Below are 18,632 nucleotides of genomic sequence, written 5' to 3'. Positions count from 1 at the left end.
AAACTAATATTTTTTTCTTAACATTAAAATAAAACCAATCTTTTTTTGTATTTTTTCTTAACATTAAAATAAAACTAATCTCTTTTTTTGTCTATTTTTCTTAACATCAAAATAAAATTAATCTTTTTTTAATATTTATTACGTACTAATTTATAAAAGTCAAATTTCTGTAGGTAAAATCCAAAATATCAATATAGAATTCGGGTCAAAGAGTTGAAATTCTGGCTGAATTCAGGATATCTTATCAGTTTATATTTACACATTTCGTTAAATCTGAAACACTACCAAAAAAGAAAACGTCGTTTAACTTATTCATATTTCACAAAGAATTTTTTAAAAAATTATTATTATAAGATGCAATTACCGCATCGAAATGTCATCAGTACTATCTATCTATCTATCAACTGAAAAAAAAAGATAATAAAATTTAGTATAAGTCCGTTGCACCTGCAATTGAACTCAAGAAAAATATTTTTAAAAAACTGGTTAAAAAGATTTTGTAAAATAAAGAATTACAAAGGATGTAACAAAAAGACACTTTTCTTCCAATTAATCCAGTTTGGGGTTTAAAAAAATGGATTTCTAAATATTTAAAATATGCATTTACATAAATACAAAAACAAAAAGAAAAATCAACTATGGTTAATTGAATGTGCCTGGTCATAAGAACTCTCCGTTTTTGCAGTCTCATTAATTTTTTTCTAATTACTATAATTATTCTAAGAAAATTTAATTAATTTTTCCTCGTGATGACTTATTTTTTATGTATTCGGTACTCGCAAGAAACTCAGTTAATCAGTTTCATTCAAAAATGATTTAAATTTTTGCATATTTGTCTAATTTTTATATGCTAAATATATATCTAAAAATGTCTGAAATATTTTTCCTTTTCTGAAAATAGAAACAATTGATTTATTTAGTAAAACATGACAAATATAACAGCGCATATCGCATAACATCTAATTGTGTTTATCTATACAACAATATTGTTACGAATCTGTGATGCGGCTTCCCAGTATAGTTGGTTCCATAGGAGGTCCCAGAGCTTGGCGACTTGGTGACGAATTTGGTGACTTTGGCGCCAAAATAGATTATACCCGAAACATCGAGAATTTTCCCGACCCGTCCAGTAGGAACCGAGTTACGCCTCGAACGTTCCTGATTGGTTGAGAGGCTTCTAGCCCCGCCTCCTGAGACCTATAAAAGGAAGCAGCCGCAGCTGCCAGGGTGGTGGTGAACCAGATCGGTCGTAGTCGGAACCGACGATAAAGAACTGGCCTTCCAGAGATAAGCGGAGCAGGGACGGAGTGAAGCTAGAGCTGAACTAAGCTGTGTGCTACTGTCTGCAGTAGAGTCTGTGGTATGCTGCTGTTTATGCTGTTTTGTATACTGCTGTGTATGCTGCACGTCTCGGCTGAAGATAATCGTCTTCTGTGCTGTATATAGTTGTCGTCTTTGTGCTGTCCTGTGTGTCTTCGTGTAAATAAAGGTTTATTTTCTACTGCCGCCTGGTGATTGAGCGTTCTTCACACCATATAACCCCCACTATCCAAAAGAACCCCGGAAATTTCGTAACAATATAATATTGCATTCATTTTCTTCCCCCCAATTGTGTAATTAATTCCTAAAATAAAATAATAGGCCACACTTAGTATAAATATATATTTATTTATCAAATTTCTCTTTCTGTTAATACTACTGGATCTTTTATTATCAATTGTCACTATAATTGCATGCACTGAAATATTTCTTAGTTTATTGTAGAAATTTATGCATTTAGTGAAGTCCAAATAATGCACGTTATTCAAGTGACAAATGTAACTGCGTAGTCCATTTAACTTGTTAATATTACGTTGCGATATGGCATCACATTATTTATCTTCCCCCATTTGTGCAGTTAATTCCAAAGTAAAATATATCATACTTGATTTTGAATGAATTCAATCGAAGCACAGTATATATACATCATCTTTGTTTTTATTTATATTGTGTGTGTGTGTGTGTGTGTGTGTGTGTGTGTGTGTGTGTGTGTGTGTGTGTGTGTGTGTGTGTGTGGCGTTCAACAGGCTTGACCATTTCACTTAGAGCTACCAGAATTGGCACATGCATAATTTGGAAAATGTTAATATGACTTCGGAGCAATTTTTTTTTGAAAATTTAATTATAATTTTAACTCATTAAACTTTTGGTAAAAAAACTAAACTCATTATCTCATAAAAAAATTAAAACTAAAAAAAAACTAAGCTCATTAACTCATAAAATTTTTGCTGTTTTCCCACAATAATTTCCAAAAACAATTCAGCACAAAACTGATTTTTACACTATTTTAAAGTTCAAAAAATAAATTTTTCATGATACCAATGCTTTAATCTATAAAATATATTTCTATTTTTAAGAATTTTTTTTAAATATATTTTAATCATATTTTCTAACAATTTATTTTGCACAAAATAAAATTTATTCTGCACGAGCGTGTTATGAATGCGTGGAAAAAATGGCGTGGGCCATCACTTTGACAAAAATTCAAAATGAAAAATTAATTTAACTCTTACTGCAAACGACACCTAGGAAAGTATAACTTGCAGAACGTTTGTGCGAAGTGGAATAAATACGAAAAATTATATTTTCTATTATATTTTTTATTATATTTTTACAGACTATAGGATCAACTAAATTATTCATTTCAGAATCATAAATGTGAATCATGTATAATAAGAACGCTGAAAGTATTTGATCTAATTAGATCGCAATGTGCTATCATTTCATTTCATTATATTTCATTTTCTATTATATTTTTATTACATTTTTACAGACTATAGGATCAACTAAATTATTCAATTCAGAATCATAAATGTGAATCATGTATAATAAGAACGCCGAAAAGTATCTGATCTAACTAGATCGCAATGTGCTATCATTTCATTTCATTCATTGTGATTGTTTGTTCATTCAATGTCGTTGTTTTCGTCAAATTTTGACAACAAATTTGACAATTATTTTTATGTTTGAATTTACAGCATTATTTTTCAATCTTATGATGAATATCAAACTAAATTCATTGTTCCATCAATTCCTTAAATTGCACGTGATTTTTTTTCCTCTAAAAAAGATCGAACAAATATTTGTTTTGATTGTTTTTATATAAAATATTCTTTTGTTGCAATTAAATGCAACCCATTTTTACTATTGGTTAATCCTAATCTTTTACAAGTTACAGTATTTTGTTTTAAATAATTATATATAAAATATTCATAGTTATATATAAAATGTCTGCTCTAATAGTTTTCTTATAAATTAATCAAAACTCTCAGCTTATGTTGGCATCAAAGCCCAAAAAACAATAATCGCTTTCATGAATGAAATATATTAAATATCTCAAAGTAACTTCATCTTAGTATAATTTCATTGCAACAGATTTTATTCTAAGTACTATACACGTCTCCGTTCCATTCTTGGTCCATTATCTAATTTCTAAATCGCCTGTAAGTTTTAATTCCAATGGGAAAACTGCTTTTAATTGATGAAAATAATTAAACTTCCCATTACTTTTGTCAGTAAATAATTTCTGAAAAATGCAGAATCAAAAATTTTATATAATCATCTCCCTTGTTATGTAATTACATTTAGTACATCATTCTTCAAAAACTAACATTTTAAACGAAAAAAAAATGCATACTTTTGCGACTATAACTGTCTGAATATTTGAATATCACAATTTAACTAAAACCTGTTCAATAGCGACTTAGAGTAACATCCGTTAGTAAATTCACGTTGCTTTATCATACTCTGAAGTTTCATAGAGGCAACCATTGATTAGCCTAAAAAAAAATAAATAAATAAAACGAAATCCAAATCTTCATAACTCGGTGAGTTTCGGCGCAAAACAGTAAATTTTTTAAAGATATTTCCAAAATCGCGATTATTAGTTTCTCATGAATATCGTCATAAATATAATTAATAAGATGAGTATGTGCAGTACTTGAGTATTCTAAATTAATCATGTCTAATCTATTATGAGATTCCTTCCCCCACCCCAACTTCAAAGCTGATGTCTGTCCGAAAATCATTCCTTGTATTTTACAGAGGGGGGATCTAATGAATATGTTCTATACAGTTATTTTTTTTCTTATATACCAAATAATTTTATGTCCATACCAAATGACATTAAAATGTGTCTAATATGTATTTAGAAATTAAGCATGGTATACAAGTCATCAACAAATTATTACAAATTTCAATGTACATCGTTACATCAGATAAATGAAATTCCACAACTATCACATTTATATATTCACATCACTAAAAGATGTCAAAAAAAGCTATGGAAGTGTACTAAAAAACTACAACTTAAAAAAAAACTGCTGCTATCTCATGACGGACAAGTTCAAGGCAGACAGATACGACTAGGTCCGTATCTATCCGCCATGAGATCTCTTCCCACCAAATATCTCGGTTTGTAGCAGTCGCTATGGCAACAAGTAAAAATAAGAAAAGCCCATTTGAAGAAGATGGAAATTATTTCAAGTTTTTTGTACAAATGCACATTGCAACAAATTCGATATACATGGCATTATTATATTTAATTTTTGAAAACAAATGCAAAACATAATCTTATCAAAATCTAAATTTTTACAAAACGCATAATCTTGGAAATATAAGCCATATGTATGCAAAAAACATATGGCTTATATTAAATGTAAATAACAAATAACAATTAAGATAATAAAGGGGACGTATTAAATTGAATAATAAATAATTATTTGTGTGTTTTTGAAAAATAAAGAAAAAGATCCATTATGGCATCTAAAATAGTATTAAGTATCAGCTCAGGATATAAAAAATAATCGTTTTCATTTTATTTGCGCTAAATTCAGGTAAATAGTTAGTACAAAATTCTTCGAAGCTGGTGTAACACAAAAACGATAATATAATGAATTAATCTTAATTATTTCCTAATTTTTATATAAAAGCTTTTTTTTTGTATGTAGTATTGTCCAGAACGAAATCTTTAACTGGAATTAAAATTCATGCTAAAGTAGGCAATATCAAAAATATTGTTTTTAAAGAAGCTCTTAATAAAGAAAAATTAAACAATATGAAATATTATATTAATAAGTATCTTTTAACAATGTTAAAAAAGTTTTTAATTTGCTTAATGTTTAAAAAATTTCATATTTAAATTTTCATTCCTGCCAAAAAAGTTAAAACTATGAGTTTCTCCTGAATTTTAATTAATGTTAAAATACTTTTTTTATTATTTAGAATTGAGCTTTTTTGTTCACGACATTTTTAAAACAATTTGTTTCCATTTACTTTTATTGTCCGGAGGCAGGGAATCAATTTCTCAGGAAACTCCACTAATTTGAGTACATGCATGATTCGAGGATAATCAGGGTTGGCGAGCGAAAATGAAGCCCCCTAGTTACAAAGAAAATATTTCCCCCCGAATTGCTTTTTAAATAGTAGAGCGAACACTGAAATTTTCTTTGCAACGAATATCAATAGACATTAGCAACAAAAAATTAGTCCAGTTGATACATGTTTCCCTGCATATATTTAACATCCTTCCCTCCGAATGTGTTATCAGATTTTCCTTCTCATTTTATTGCAACGCACATTCTATATTGTTTGTGAATTCTCATTAATTCTGTCAAATAATTGTTTTATTATCACAATTAGAGGGTGTGAATATAAAAAAAAAATCCCGTAAAATATGTTACTGTTTCTATATCACGTTAACGTAGGAAAGTCTGTAGAAATGTAGTCTTCCTAAAATTATACATTTAAGAAGTAAAGTATTTAATTATACAATTTAGTAGACAATTTTGCATATAAAGTGTACGACTTAAAATCCATCCAAAACACAGGAAGGCGAATTTTTAATCTTATTTCATTAAAAAAAACGTGTAATGCTCTTTGTATAATATAATGTAAATCAAGTCATTCTAGTATCGAATAATATTTGAGAACAAATATTTAATAGAATTATCTCTTTACAATTACATAAGCTCATTGAATTCAGAAAAAAAATGAAACCGTACAAATTTTCGAATATTCTAAATGCCTTCATACAATACAATAATATTGCTGCCTTCATTTAATTTTAAAAAAATTGAAGACATTAAGCTCAGTAAAAAGTTTTATAATTATTATTTAGCATAAAAGTTTTAATCAATATTCTGTTCACAATTTTTTTTATCTTAGAAATGATTAAACAGGAAATAGAAGAATCATACCAGTAGATTTAATAGAAATAATTCAACAATTATGTTAAAAATAATGAATTCGTACTGTACATTTCCTTTAAAATAATGAACCTGAATTTTCCTGTAAAAATTAATAATAACTAAAATCTTCAAAACAGTTTGAAAGTAGGAAAAAAAATTATTTTACAATACAAAGTAAAAAGACAAATTAAATTTACATTACAAACTGTTATATTTTCTAAAATGAAGCATTCAAATGTTTATTATTTTTAAAATATTTTCTTAAAATGAATATTCTCAGAGATGATTCCTTTTTCTTTTGTTAACTTGTTTGTTTGTTGTTTTTTTTTGTTCCTTTTTCTTTGTCGAATGTTAAAATCTTGAATTGTTGTCTTATAATACATTTGATCGAAAACGTAAATTTCAAAATTTTGATTAATAGATCTTTAATGGAGTTTTCCAAGTATCCACAAAATGTTCATATCATCCAGTGTTTAAACATCATTTCCAATTCTCTTAGTATTAATTTAAGGACTCCAGTCGCGTGAGGCGCTTATTTCATAGCTTTTGGAAAAAGAACGTCCAAAGATTTCACTACAGCTCCCTCTGACCAAAACTCTGCAATCTTAAAAACAACTTTACATGCCGGCATTCATAAAAGTATCTTAACTTAAAAGGGTGTTTTAAAAAATGTCAAAATTTAAGTGATAAGAAAAAAATTAACAAAAATAAAATGCAATTCCTTGTAACCAGTAAAAGATCAATAAAAATTTTAAAAACAAGCTAACTGAACATAAAGGCGTGTGCAATTGCGGAAAAAGTAAGATCTGTAAACAATAGCTCTTTTCCGCCTCAAATTGGTTATAAAGACAAAATAAAACCCTGATTTCCTCGGGTTCCTCCTATTTGAAATGAACTTTCCCGTTACTATAGCGACTACCATCAATTTAGACATTAAGAGGAAAGATATCTCGTAGCGGACAGACATAGCGTATCTTAAATTATTTTATCTGACACTGTGGCGCATAGGAAAATGTCCACCATCATAATGATTAAAAAGTAGAATGCTCAATTTAATAGACAACCTGTACGGCTGTGAAAAACAGGAATCCCGTCGAGAGTAAACATAAGAATTAGACAACACAGGATCGTGTGTCGCCAAGGAGTGGACACATACACCACAACTGTTCCGAGACAAAGTAGATACACAAATATTAATAACATAATATAATTAATTATGTGTGTGTTATTAATTATTCTTGGGTGTAAATTTCATAAAAAAAATTGAAAATTATAAGTATTTTTAATTTATTAAACTCACGAATTTCACAAGTACCATGATCAATAATAAAAGAGTATCAGATAATAATAATAGAAAATTAGATTCGTGTTCAATGATAAATATTAAAAAAAATAATTGGAACTAAAATCAGTTTTAACAGTTCTTATATATTCATTATCAGAAGTAACAAAAACGAAGTGGTTTCGTTACATAATCTCATAATTAAAGACACATTAAACTCGGACGATATTTTTTGAGACATCAGATTGCAAACAATTCACAAATTATTTTCAGTAGATATGTTACATTTTAACGATCAGTTTCGTTTCTCGACCTGAAAAGAAAAAGAAAAAAAATTAAAATCAGAAAAACAAAACACAAATAATTTATTTTTAAAAAGATTTAAAATAAATACGGCATTACACTTATTTAAAAATATAATGCATTACAAAGAACACTTAACAAAACATTAGGAATTTTTAAGTAAAGTTGGAACCACTAATGTTATGTTGCCGTTATGTTGCAATAACAATAATCACATATCAAACACAGCAGCTTGGGAACAAATGTAGCTAATTTATTCCAATAATGTAACGTTACAGTGATGATATTTCTTGTATTTAGAAATGCAGGAATTATTATATTCTCAGCAAATTAATCATCACTTTCACAGAAAATCAAATTATTTATAAAGTTCCTAGTAAAAAAAAATCATCAACGTATTAGAATCTTCATCTTAATTTTTTAGTTACTAATTTGGCCTTCAAAACTTTCAAAATGAATGAAATCGTTATTTCACTTTTTAATTTAATTAATTAAAAACAGGAATTTATTAATTTAACTTATATGAAAAATCAGAATGTAGAAATTTACTGAATTTATTAAGAAAATAAAATTATTTATATTTCTAAATGACGAAAATCCAGTCATATCCAACATTCTTCAATATGACTTTTAAAATCTCTAATAACAATATGTGTTTCCAAATATTCTTGACCTGTTGCTTTCTGGGCAGATATGCTTTAAGAATAAATAATATAAATTGAGGGGTTTTTATCATGGATTATTTAATACTCATAAATACAATATACAATACTCATAAGAGAATATAAAAACACACCAACAGATATATTTTGATTTATGTCACTTATCTAGCATGCCTTTTACTCAATGTATGAGGCAACGAAAACAGTAGTGACGGGTTCAGATTTTTTGCGCCCTCAGGCAATGCACATTAAAAGGCCCTTCGCTTCGTAGATTGCTCAATTAAGTTCCACATTTCAACACATTTTTAGCTATATCAGCTTTATTAATAATTTATTTAAGGTAACTTTTCTTCATTTTATTAATTTTGTGTCAATATTTTTGCTTTTATTTGTTTATTTACTAAGACTTATAAACTTTAGCCATGTTTATACATAATATTGAAGAAGCAAACGCTCGTTATCTTTAAATACCGCAATAATGAAAGCATAAAAATAAAAACCAGCGAGAGTGGTCGCTCGCATTCTTTCTCATAAAGATGTAAGCCCTGCGAAGGAGCCATTGGAGTACGATAGTTACGAAATATTAACTTTCGGCTAAAATTTTGATTGAATTTTTCGTGTCCTTCTTGGCGAGTTTTTGGGCGATTCATCCCTAGCATGCGGTTAATAGTGTGTGAAAATCGAATTTGTGTATTAGACGTGTTTTATTCCAAACCGATTTAAAAAATTGACAAAGAACTTCACTTATAGTAACGAAATCATATACCAAGTTTGATATATTTAATCCTTTCGTTTACTCCATTTTTAAATTATCGCGTTTGTGTGTTTCTGAAATTATAAGCCAACAGATGGTCAACCCCTAGTTAGATATCCCTCAATATTTGATTACATTATAGATGTTAAATCTGTGCACCAAATTTTATCTGTCTAGCTTTCATCGTTTTGTAATTATTATATCAATTTATACTCGGAACAGTCGGACAAACGGACTTCCTCTGATCAGATTTTGCTCAAAATTTGACAGAAATCTACAAATTTAATGTAAAGACCGTATACCAAATTTCAACTGTATAGCTTGAAGCGTTTTTGAGTTATTTTTGTCACGGACATACAGACGGACATTTTCTAAAAATGTATTTTTCGAACTAAGGGAAGTCTAAAACGTAAAGATCCGTCAAAATCTCGAGTTCGATTTTTTTTACTTTCTCTATACTACTATTAATAATAATATCGTGGCCTTTTATATTTATAATATTTTACAATTCATAGAATTTCTATTTATTTATTTTCAAATAGATTACAACATTTTTTAATCTATTTAGGACCAGTTAGTTCTTCATAAGTCCAGACACCCTAGGCCGTTGCCTTGCCTAATAGAAAATCCGACACTGAAAACCGAGGGACAGATTCCAAGATTTTGGATATCTGTGATAGGTATATTTAAATGAAAGCGCTTAATGAAAGCGCTTTTTCTTTCCACAACGTAAAAAAAGTTTTAGTTTTCTTTCATAAGATGGCAGCATGTATCAAACCGTTCACTTTCAACACAGAGCTCACTTGGCGAAAATTGTGAATTCTCCGATTTGAAAATCCAAAGTTGTGAACTTAGTTTAAGTCATATCTAGTTAATTTTTATTACAAATATTATATTTATTTAATAATACAGTTTCTACAGGTAATCATTAATTTAAAATTGTATTGACTAATTTTCGAATATTTCCATTATGTAATTTACTCGTCAGAAGAGTATGTAAAAACATTCTCCAATTGAAATTAATTGCAATTTCATCATATTGATTAAAACATTCTCGATTGTGTATCAAATAAAATTTTTAAAAAAATTGCTTGGAAATGAAATTTATATTATTAAAACGATTAACTGCCTCAGTTTTTAAAACGATATATATATATATATATATATATATATTTAAAATTTTATGAGATAATATTTTCGAAAAATATATCTGAAAGATATCAAAACTATGTCTAATATCTTTAATTATTTTAAATTTCAATTATTAGCTTACATTTCAGTTAAAGATGTATTGAAATGTGAAACTAAATTAACCAGCAATTAAACGAGGATCGTCATAATATGCACTACCTAAAGCCGCAAAACGTTTAAATCCGCTAATGCTATAACATAAATAAAGATATTAAGATCCTATTTTACCGAGAGATGCAATCTAGCACTTGAAACAATCGTTCGATAATACAAATTGTGCCGTTCAATTCATTTCAGTTACATTAACGTGCCAGCTAAAAGGACTGGGGATATTTTGAGATGGACCTCGCAACTTTGAGCCGTGGTCAGATGAAGAGAACGACACCTGAGATAGCACCCTCTCTCCAGACTTCAGCACCACACCAGTGAGAGGACATTCAGCCTCGGCGGATTTAATGTGCATCAGACTACAAATTGTGCAGTAATGCATGCTACAAACTGTCGCTGTTGCCGAAAATTTCATAAATCATCACCAACTATTATTCGTGTAAACTCTTTTGAATAAGTGAACTTTTGATAGTTAGAAAATAAATACGTATGTAACACAGAAGATTGACAGAGATGATTTCGTAATAAAGAAGGTATATAAAATATAGTTATATCAATAGGAATGTAAGTCATTATTTGTCAAAAATAAATAAAAGAATACACAGTATTACTTTTATTTTTAGAAGGGAGGGAGTTGAGAAATTAACAAAAAATGAGGCGAATGAGATTTTAAAAAATGGAGTGGGAATTGAACTAACTCAATATGACCGAAATTAATTTTTTATTCCAAATGTCCATCCGAATATAAATGACATCCAGACCTCTATAAAAAACAGATTCAATTTATATGAAGCCACAATCATATGGCAGAGCAATTAATCTTATTTCTCTATATAACATAAAGAGCCAATTAATTATAAAAGACACAAGAATCAGTTGCACCATAATCAGCCAATCAAAAGCGGGAATACATATCTGTTGAAAAGTTACAACTCAACTCAACATCGCTTCTAAATTCAAATTCTAAAGAATTTGTTTACGTCGTTTGTGATCATTAATTTTGCTTAAAAATGACTAATGGTCAGAATAATCGATGCTATTATTATAAACGATATCGACAGCTACATGCAGCTGAGTATTCTGAAGCTGGCCGTATTTATCAGTCAGAAGAAAGAAGATATAAAAGAAATCAAGACATAAGCTTCAAATAAAAATTCCAATCCAGTGCAAAAAATAGGCTTAACCATTTGATAGATCAGCAATCGTGTTAAGACTTAAGATTAATGTACGGTTTCTTGCCAAACTGGTGCTAATCGTCCAAAAACTGCAATCCTGAGCGTACAACAGAAATGCTGACAAACGACTAATAAAGTTACAATAAAAAATTGTCACGATTATATTTGGCGAGAAATTTTGGCCAGAAATTAAAAATTTTCAATTTTGTCGCCTGTATATTGTCCAGCCATAATCGTTATGATTTGCCTGATAATTGATTGAAATTGATACTCATATTTTCCAAAGCAATTATCTTATAAAAATGCTTTTTGTATTATCTTAAGACTGAAAAAAATTACTTATTTAATGATATAAATTTCATATCCGTAGAATTATTCATTTAACTGTAATAATATTTTTAATTCAATTTTATATACTATCAAACAATGTTTTTAAATGCAAAGATGGAATTCAAACTCGCCATCAAAACATTCAAGCACGTGATTTTGCCAATCATTTAATCCGTAGTAGAATTTCCGCTTTTATTTGTAATATTATACACTTTGTAATTATCAGTAAACTATTTTTATTAAATTGATGTATTTTAGTTTTATCAAATTACAAGGTGAATCTTTTTTAAAGAAATACAACCCATGTTAATAATTAACCGTCTAAAAACCCAATAATCTTAGCGAACAAATTGGTTGCCAAAGATAGATAGTTATTTATCATCTTAACATTATATCACTGCAACATGTTTTAGTTTCCAAAATCGGGATTAGAAACTTAATGATCGCAAAATATCCTTACCGACAGAGTGCTATCGTCGGTCTTGATTTAACGTCTTCTTCCAAAAACATTGAAAGGGAAACCAGCACCGAGACCGGTGCTTTCAAAAATTTTTTTAACATCCATATTACCTGTAGAAAAAAATAAAACTATTGAATAAATATCAAAACAGCCAAATATTTAAATTAATATTTCTCTTACCTTCATAAAATTGCACTGAATTTATGAAGCATTTTGGCAGTGGCATAAGCAGAATATTGACATTAATAAGCAGACATATTGGTGAATGATTTGTGCTCCTTTTTAGCCCTAATGGAGGGTTTACACTCGACCAGTTGATCGACCAAAGATGATCAGTAGGGAAAGGCCAAAGTTGCTGAAAGGCCAAAAAAAAAAAATGCTGTTCGGTCCATGGTAAGCACTTGCCCGACAACATGCCGCTGTATTGTATTTTTTTCTTACTGCGCATGCGTTTGTAAAATTTGCCGGGTTTTTATTATTATTATTATTGCATGAAAAAAATTGATCATTCATTATAGACTATTCCGACATTTTTTTGCTCTTTGTTCTTTCTTATGCGAGGTTTGTTTGTTTTTTCACTTTATTTGCCATTTTTTTTTCTTTGTTTTCCAAATTTAGGTATGTTGACCTATTTTTTTTACCATATTTTTTTTGTGTAAATATCCATTATTTTTATAAGATACGCAATGGGAAAGATAAATTGAGGGACGCCAAAACAGCCATTTATAGCCAAGCATGGAATGCCTGAATCTATCTTATGAAATTGTGGCAAACATAAATCAGTCCCTTTACGCGCATGCGTTGTATCACTGGCCGTCTTATAACTGGTCGACTGTAAACCCACCTTAAATGCAAGCATTAAAAACCAACCTTGTGAAAATGCGAGAACCAACCATTCATGGACATTTTAAAAGATCCGAGCAATATTAGATAAAAATTAAAACCGATGTTAACCCTTATCGTGGCAAGATTGCTTTTTTGAAGAAAAGCAAACAAAAAAAAATGTATATAGGTAGCTTCTTTACGCTATAAAAAATATCAAATTTTTTTTTAAAAAATCGTGTAATAAAACTAAGTTAAAAATTATTTTATACTGGTAGTATAATTTTATAAAGTTGTATGTATGGTATACTATACAAAATGAACATAAGGGTTAACGGAACATGCTTAAGATAGATTCTTCGGACAAATTCCTCAAGATTCGAAATTTAGTTTCTTCAAGATTTCTTTATAAATAACTCTAGTATGATTTAATAGCATTCAGCTCAAAAAAAAAAAGCTACGGCTCAATCTTGCAATAAATCATCAAAAACCTTTATTGAGAGAAAGCATGCCCCCTTTTTCACTAATTTTGCATATCTGGGCCAGGAATGATTTGAAGTTAGAAACTGATTTGGGACAGAATGGAAGTGTTTGTGATATTATTTTCTACAAATGCGTCTGATTTGAAATTAGTGACATACGACGAAGCAGTATCATGTTTGTGAAAAAAAGCTGAGTGGATTTTTATATTATGGGAAAGCTTTCAATATCTGCTCATTGCAATTCCAGGCCAGAGATTTTATTCCAAAATTAATACAAAACAACTTAACTATGTTTTAGAAATGGAGAAAATAATACAAAAAGAAATCTAGAAAATCTAGAAAAAAATATTTTACAATATTCTTGTTAAGATATTATAGACGACGCTATTCGCTTAAAGATGCTAGCTTACGACTTTGTAAAACGAAAAAAACTATCAACAAGCAATTTATAAATTCACCAGCTGATAAATACGGTATTTTTATATATTAAAATATTTTCATACTTTATATTTTAATTGTAAAGACTAATTTTGTTTAAATATTATAATTAACAAATCCTTTTAACAACTAAAACAGTTTTTAATAAAAAGAAAAATATAAATTTAACCAGACGATATTTTTAAATGCCACCAGCATTTAATTTTCTACCTACGATATTAATACTTTCTATGTAGATATTTCTAATTTTTTTATACATCCTGAATGATAAGAAAGGCTTTAATAAATATTTTGAGATCATTAACTTAAAAGTTAATTTCTCATAAACAAAACTAATGAACGGAAGTGATCTGAGCAAAAATTTCTCGCATATTCTCTAATAAACTTGTCATACCAGAGAACGTCATATATAATATTGACCTACAATAGTAAAGAAATATTAACTTTTGGCATTAATTTAACATTTTTATTGAATTTATCGTGTTAACCTTGGCGGATTATTTGGCGTTAATTCCGACATGCGGTTAATAGAATAAAAAATTGAATTTGTGTTTTAAGAATGTTTTTCTCTACTATCTGAAACAAAAATTTGTCAGAAAACCGCATTTACAGTCACAAAATGCCATAACAAATTTGATGTAGTTAAGTAAATTCATTTTTGAATTATTACATGTTACATGTTACGTTTACATGTTTCTAAAAGTACAGACAGGCAGACAGTCAATCTGTAGATAGACTTGGCTCGAAATTTGACATGTAACTCTGTAGATGTAAACTCTATGTACCGAATCTTTCTATCAATATCTCTTCGTTTTACAGTTATCGTATTCACTTATATTCAAACAGCCAGACAGACGGACTTCCACTTAACAGATTTTACACAAAATTTTATAAAAATCTGCAAATTTGGTATAAAGATCATATACTGAATTTCAACCATCTAGCTCAAAACTTTTTTGAGTTATTTTTGTCAAAGACAGAAGGACATTTTCCAAAAATGTGTTTTTCGTACTCTGAAAGGTCTAAAATGTGAAGATTTGTCAAAATCTAGAGTTAGAATTTTTTTTATTACCATACTTTCTCTATGCTACTTATATGAGAAAGTAAAAACATGAAAATAAATCAATCATTTTTCCTGATATAAATTCTTAAACGTCTGTCTTTAAATATTTTTTTAATATTTTACCAGAATTCTGCTACATGTTCGGAACAGCACTTTTTTATTCATTCTTTTAAAACCAATCAGAAATGTTGTCAAAAGTATTTAAAAAATAAAACAAAAATGTCAAAAAATAAAGATATGGCTACTCAAAATTTCATCGTTGCCTAGGAATGGAGTATCTATAAATTTCTTTATTTCAAAATCGTCTGTATCTATTCAATTACTTTTGAATTTTTAATTTTTTCAAAAAAAATGAAAGAAAAAATTTAAGAAACTGAAAATAATATCAATGAAAAAGTAAAATTTTGTATTTTAAGATGGCATAAAAATATCCTTACATAGCCATCATGATTTTTATTTAAAATATTACTTTTCGCTACCAAACTATGCAAAAGATTGTCCTAATGCAGATAATGATTTTTCAGCAAAGATGGAAACAGCATCTTGTCATTATCACAAATCTACACAAATTTTAAAAACCAGAATATTACTTTGGTAAATTTAATAATAATCTGATTAGAAGAGTTCGCCCAAAACAGAAATACAGTTTCTGGAATGAAATCAGAAAATTGGGATTGAAGTTCAAATATAATAGGAAACCTAGAATGCCAACTAAATTCTTAAATAGAAAATAATTTTTCGAAGTTTATTTAAAATAAATATGTCAGTAATAAATTAATTATTTGAGTAGCATTGCATCATAAAGAAGAAGAACCTTAAACACCCGCATTTTGAAGAGTTTACCGACTATAAAATTTTATAACTTAAACAAGCAATTCTTATATATATATATATATATTATTTCTATATAAATATAAATTTATTTATTTCATTCGTGATTTGGATCAAATTTTATACTTATATGAAGTTTTTTTCTTTTAAAGCTTATCTATATAGGTGTTTCTCCTGAAAAAACGGAATTTTACACACACACGTTTTTATAACAAACTATTATAATGAGTATATTCAACGTTCACTTTGAAGCGTGGGCAGTGTAGTGGTTAGAGCATAATAAACTAAGCGCATTCATGATTTTTTTTTATTTAAATGATCAATTTATATAGGTAAGATTGAAAAATATTCGTATGTAATCAATATGATATTCGTATCTAAATACTTTCTCAAAGGAAAAAAAACTTCCGAGAGAAGCTTGTTTTTCCAGATATTAATATTTATTCTTAGTAAATAATAACATTCCATATTCCAATAAATAACAACATCATTTGGACTAGTTCTAAGACAGAAAAACATTCGAAATACAACTATCAAAAAAGATTTTCAAAATTTATTATATAAGGACAAAAATTCCTTTCATTGAATGAATCATTCTTTTCTTGTTAGCATTTCACTCATATTCTAACAATATTAAAATGCCTAATTCAGATTTCAGCTTAATATTTAATAAGTTACGTGGGAAGACATGAATTATATAAAAAAAATGCTGATTTTGATTGAACCTTCAATAAATAGCATAGAAGAGAATCAGAACAATAATTTTCAAAATTAATTTCCTTTACTCCATCTAAAAAAAAGCAGATTAGACATATCAATTTCTTTAAATGTTGACAAACCAAAAAGAATTGAAATTTTTGAGTGCAAGTTCAGTTAAATATTAATTAAGCAAAAAATATGATTTTCGCTTTACGAATGCAGTTATTTGAAAATATAATATACAAAATTATTTAAAATTATGTCGAACATCAATTAAATGAAGTTTTGCGGAATTTTAATAGAATCACTCTGGATGAATTTAGAGACAGTTTGTTCGAAAATTTAAATAATATTTGATAAATAACAATTTTATACTTAATACAATTTGATTTTTATTAAATTTTAATGCGATGTTCATTTTTTTCCTACTTATTTTGTAATAATAAGTTTCGTCTTTCGCAAAAGAAAATGTAGCTCATAACTTTTTTTCAGCCCATTAAAAAAATCATGCAATTATTCAGTTTTAGAATGTCTCATTTAAGTGCTAGCATGCAAGTTAATAGCAAAGATAAGCAAAATATTCTGTCTTACAGAAAGAAATTAAAGTGAATAGTTAGAGCAGAAAGAAAAGAAGCTAGAGTGAAGAAAGAAGGCCTAGAGCATTAAAAGTTTTATAAGAATAAAAATGCATTACCGTAACCATATCCATAACCACCACCATTAACATTACCGCCACCATAATAACTATTGCCACTAGAATCAGCAACAGCATATCCACCAAAAGCAGGACCAGGAATTCCATTATTATTACTAATGCCATGAAAGCCACTTGTACTAAAACCGACAGTGCCGGTATTAGAACCATAACTTGTGGCATCACTGGCACCAGCACCAGTTAGATGACCAGGAACATACATTCTTGGAAGTTGGACATTGAAGTTTGGAAAGAAATTTGGAAATTCTGTTCTTCTAACAATGTGATTATCTGCAAGAGAAATCTCATGTTATTATATTTCATTCCAATGCATCACCACCATATTTCAGTTATGATTTGTTTTCTCTTTATTCACGCAACGGATATTATCCTTGGGGACTTTTGATCTCCAAGGACAAAATCTCCTTTTGTGGGAGTCGCGTACAGTGTACTACTAAGCCACATTGATGTCACTCTTCTCGTGGCATTAACAGTTAGGTCTTTAGACATTCTTCTTCTTCATCTAATTGTGTAGCGATATAGATGATAAATAGGCATATTAAATATAAGGAAAAGTGTGACAATAACGAAAAAAACAGTGTGATAAAGGTAACATATATCTTACTTTTAAGTGAATTTGAAAAAGAGGAAACATTTCCCTATTATTGCGTAAAATCTCTTTCTCAAAGGGATATCTGAAATTTCATTTACCCATATTTAAAAATTCTAACTGGATTTTATGGAGCAGATATCTTATTTGATCACTTTATTCCCCAAAACACATGTAAATGAAATTTTTTTTTAATTTATCATTAAAATTTTTATTTATCATTATTTATTTATTTATCATTACTTATTTAAATTATCATTAATTAATTATCATCAAATTATAATATTCATTTTTCAATTATTAAAACTACATAATCCTGCAAAAAATAGGTTTTTAGAAAAGAAAGAAAGTAGCACCTACACCTGCAAAACTTGGAATAATTTTTCCTTTAGCATCAAATCCTCAAATTTGATGTTAAAGGTGCCTATTATGATTCGATGAATATGGAAGGATGCCTATTATGATGAGATGAATATTTATGAAACGTCCATTTCATCTGCA

General features: G+C 28.3%; 1 protein-coding gene across 2 annotated transcripts in view; it reads right to left on the bottom strand.

Annotated features, from left to right (window-relative positions):
- Positions 1-7,635: 7,635 nt before the first annotated feature.
- LOC129966563 (uncharacterized) overlaps positions 7,636-18,632 on the bottom strand; it is a 28,776-nt gene continuing 17,779 nt past the window's right edge. For both annotated transcript variants that reach the window (XM_056081012.1, XM_056081013.1), the window contains exons 3-5: positions 17,522-17,812; positions 12,493-12,602; positions 7,636-7,822 (exon numbers count right to left, since the gene is read on the bottom strand). In XM_056081012.1, the coding sequence (XP_055936987.1) occupies positions 12,520-12,602; positions 17,522-17,812 (374 nt within the window). In that variant the 3' untranslated portion in view covers positions 7,636-7,822; positions 12,493-12,519. The remainder of the gene's footprint in view (positions 7,823-12,492; positions 12,603-17,521; positions 17,813-18,632) is intronic.

This window comes from Argiope bruennichi, chromosome 4 (assembly GCF_947563725.1).
Source record: "Argiope bruennichi chromosome 4, qqArgBrue1.1, whole genome shotgun sequence".
NCBI classification, from domain to species: Eukaryota; Metazoa; Arthropoda; class Arachnida; order Araneae; family Araneidae; genus Argiope; species Argiope bruennichi.
The sequence above is the reverse complement of the archived record's forward strand: the minus strand, read 5'-3'. Positions and strand labels throughout refer to the sequence as shown.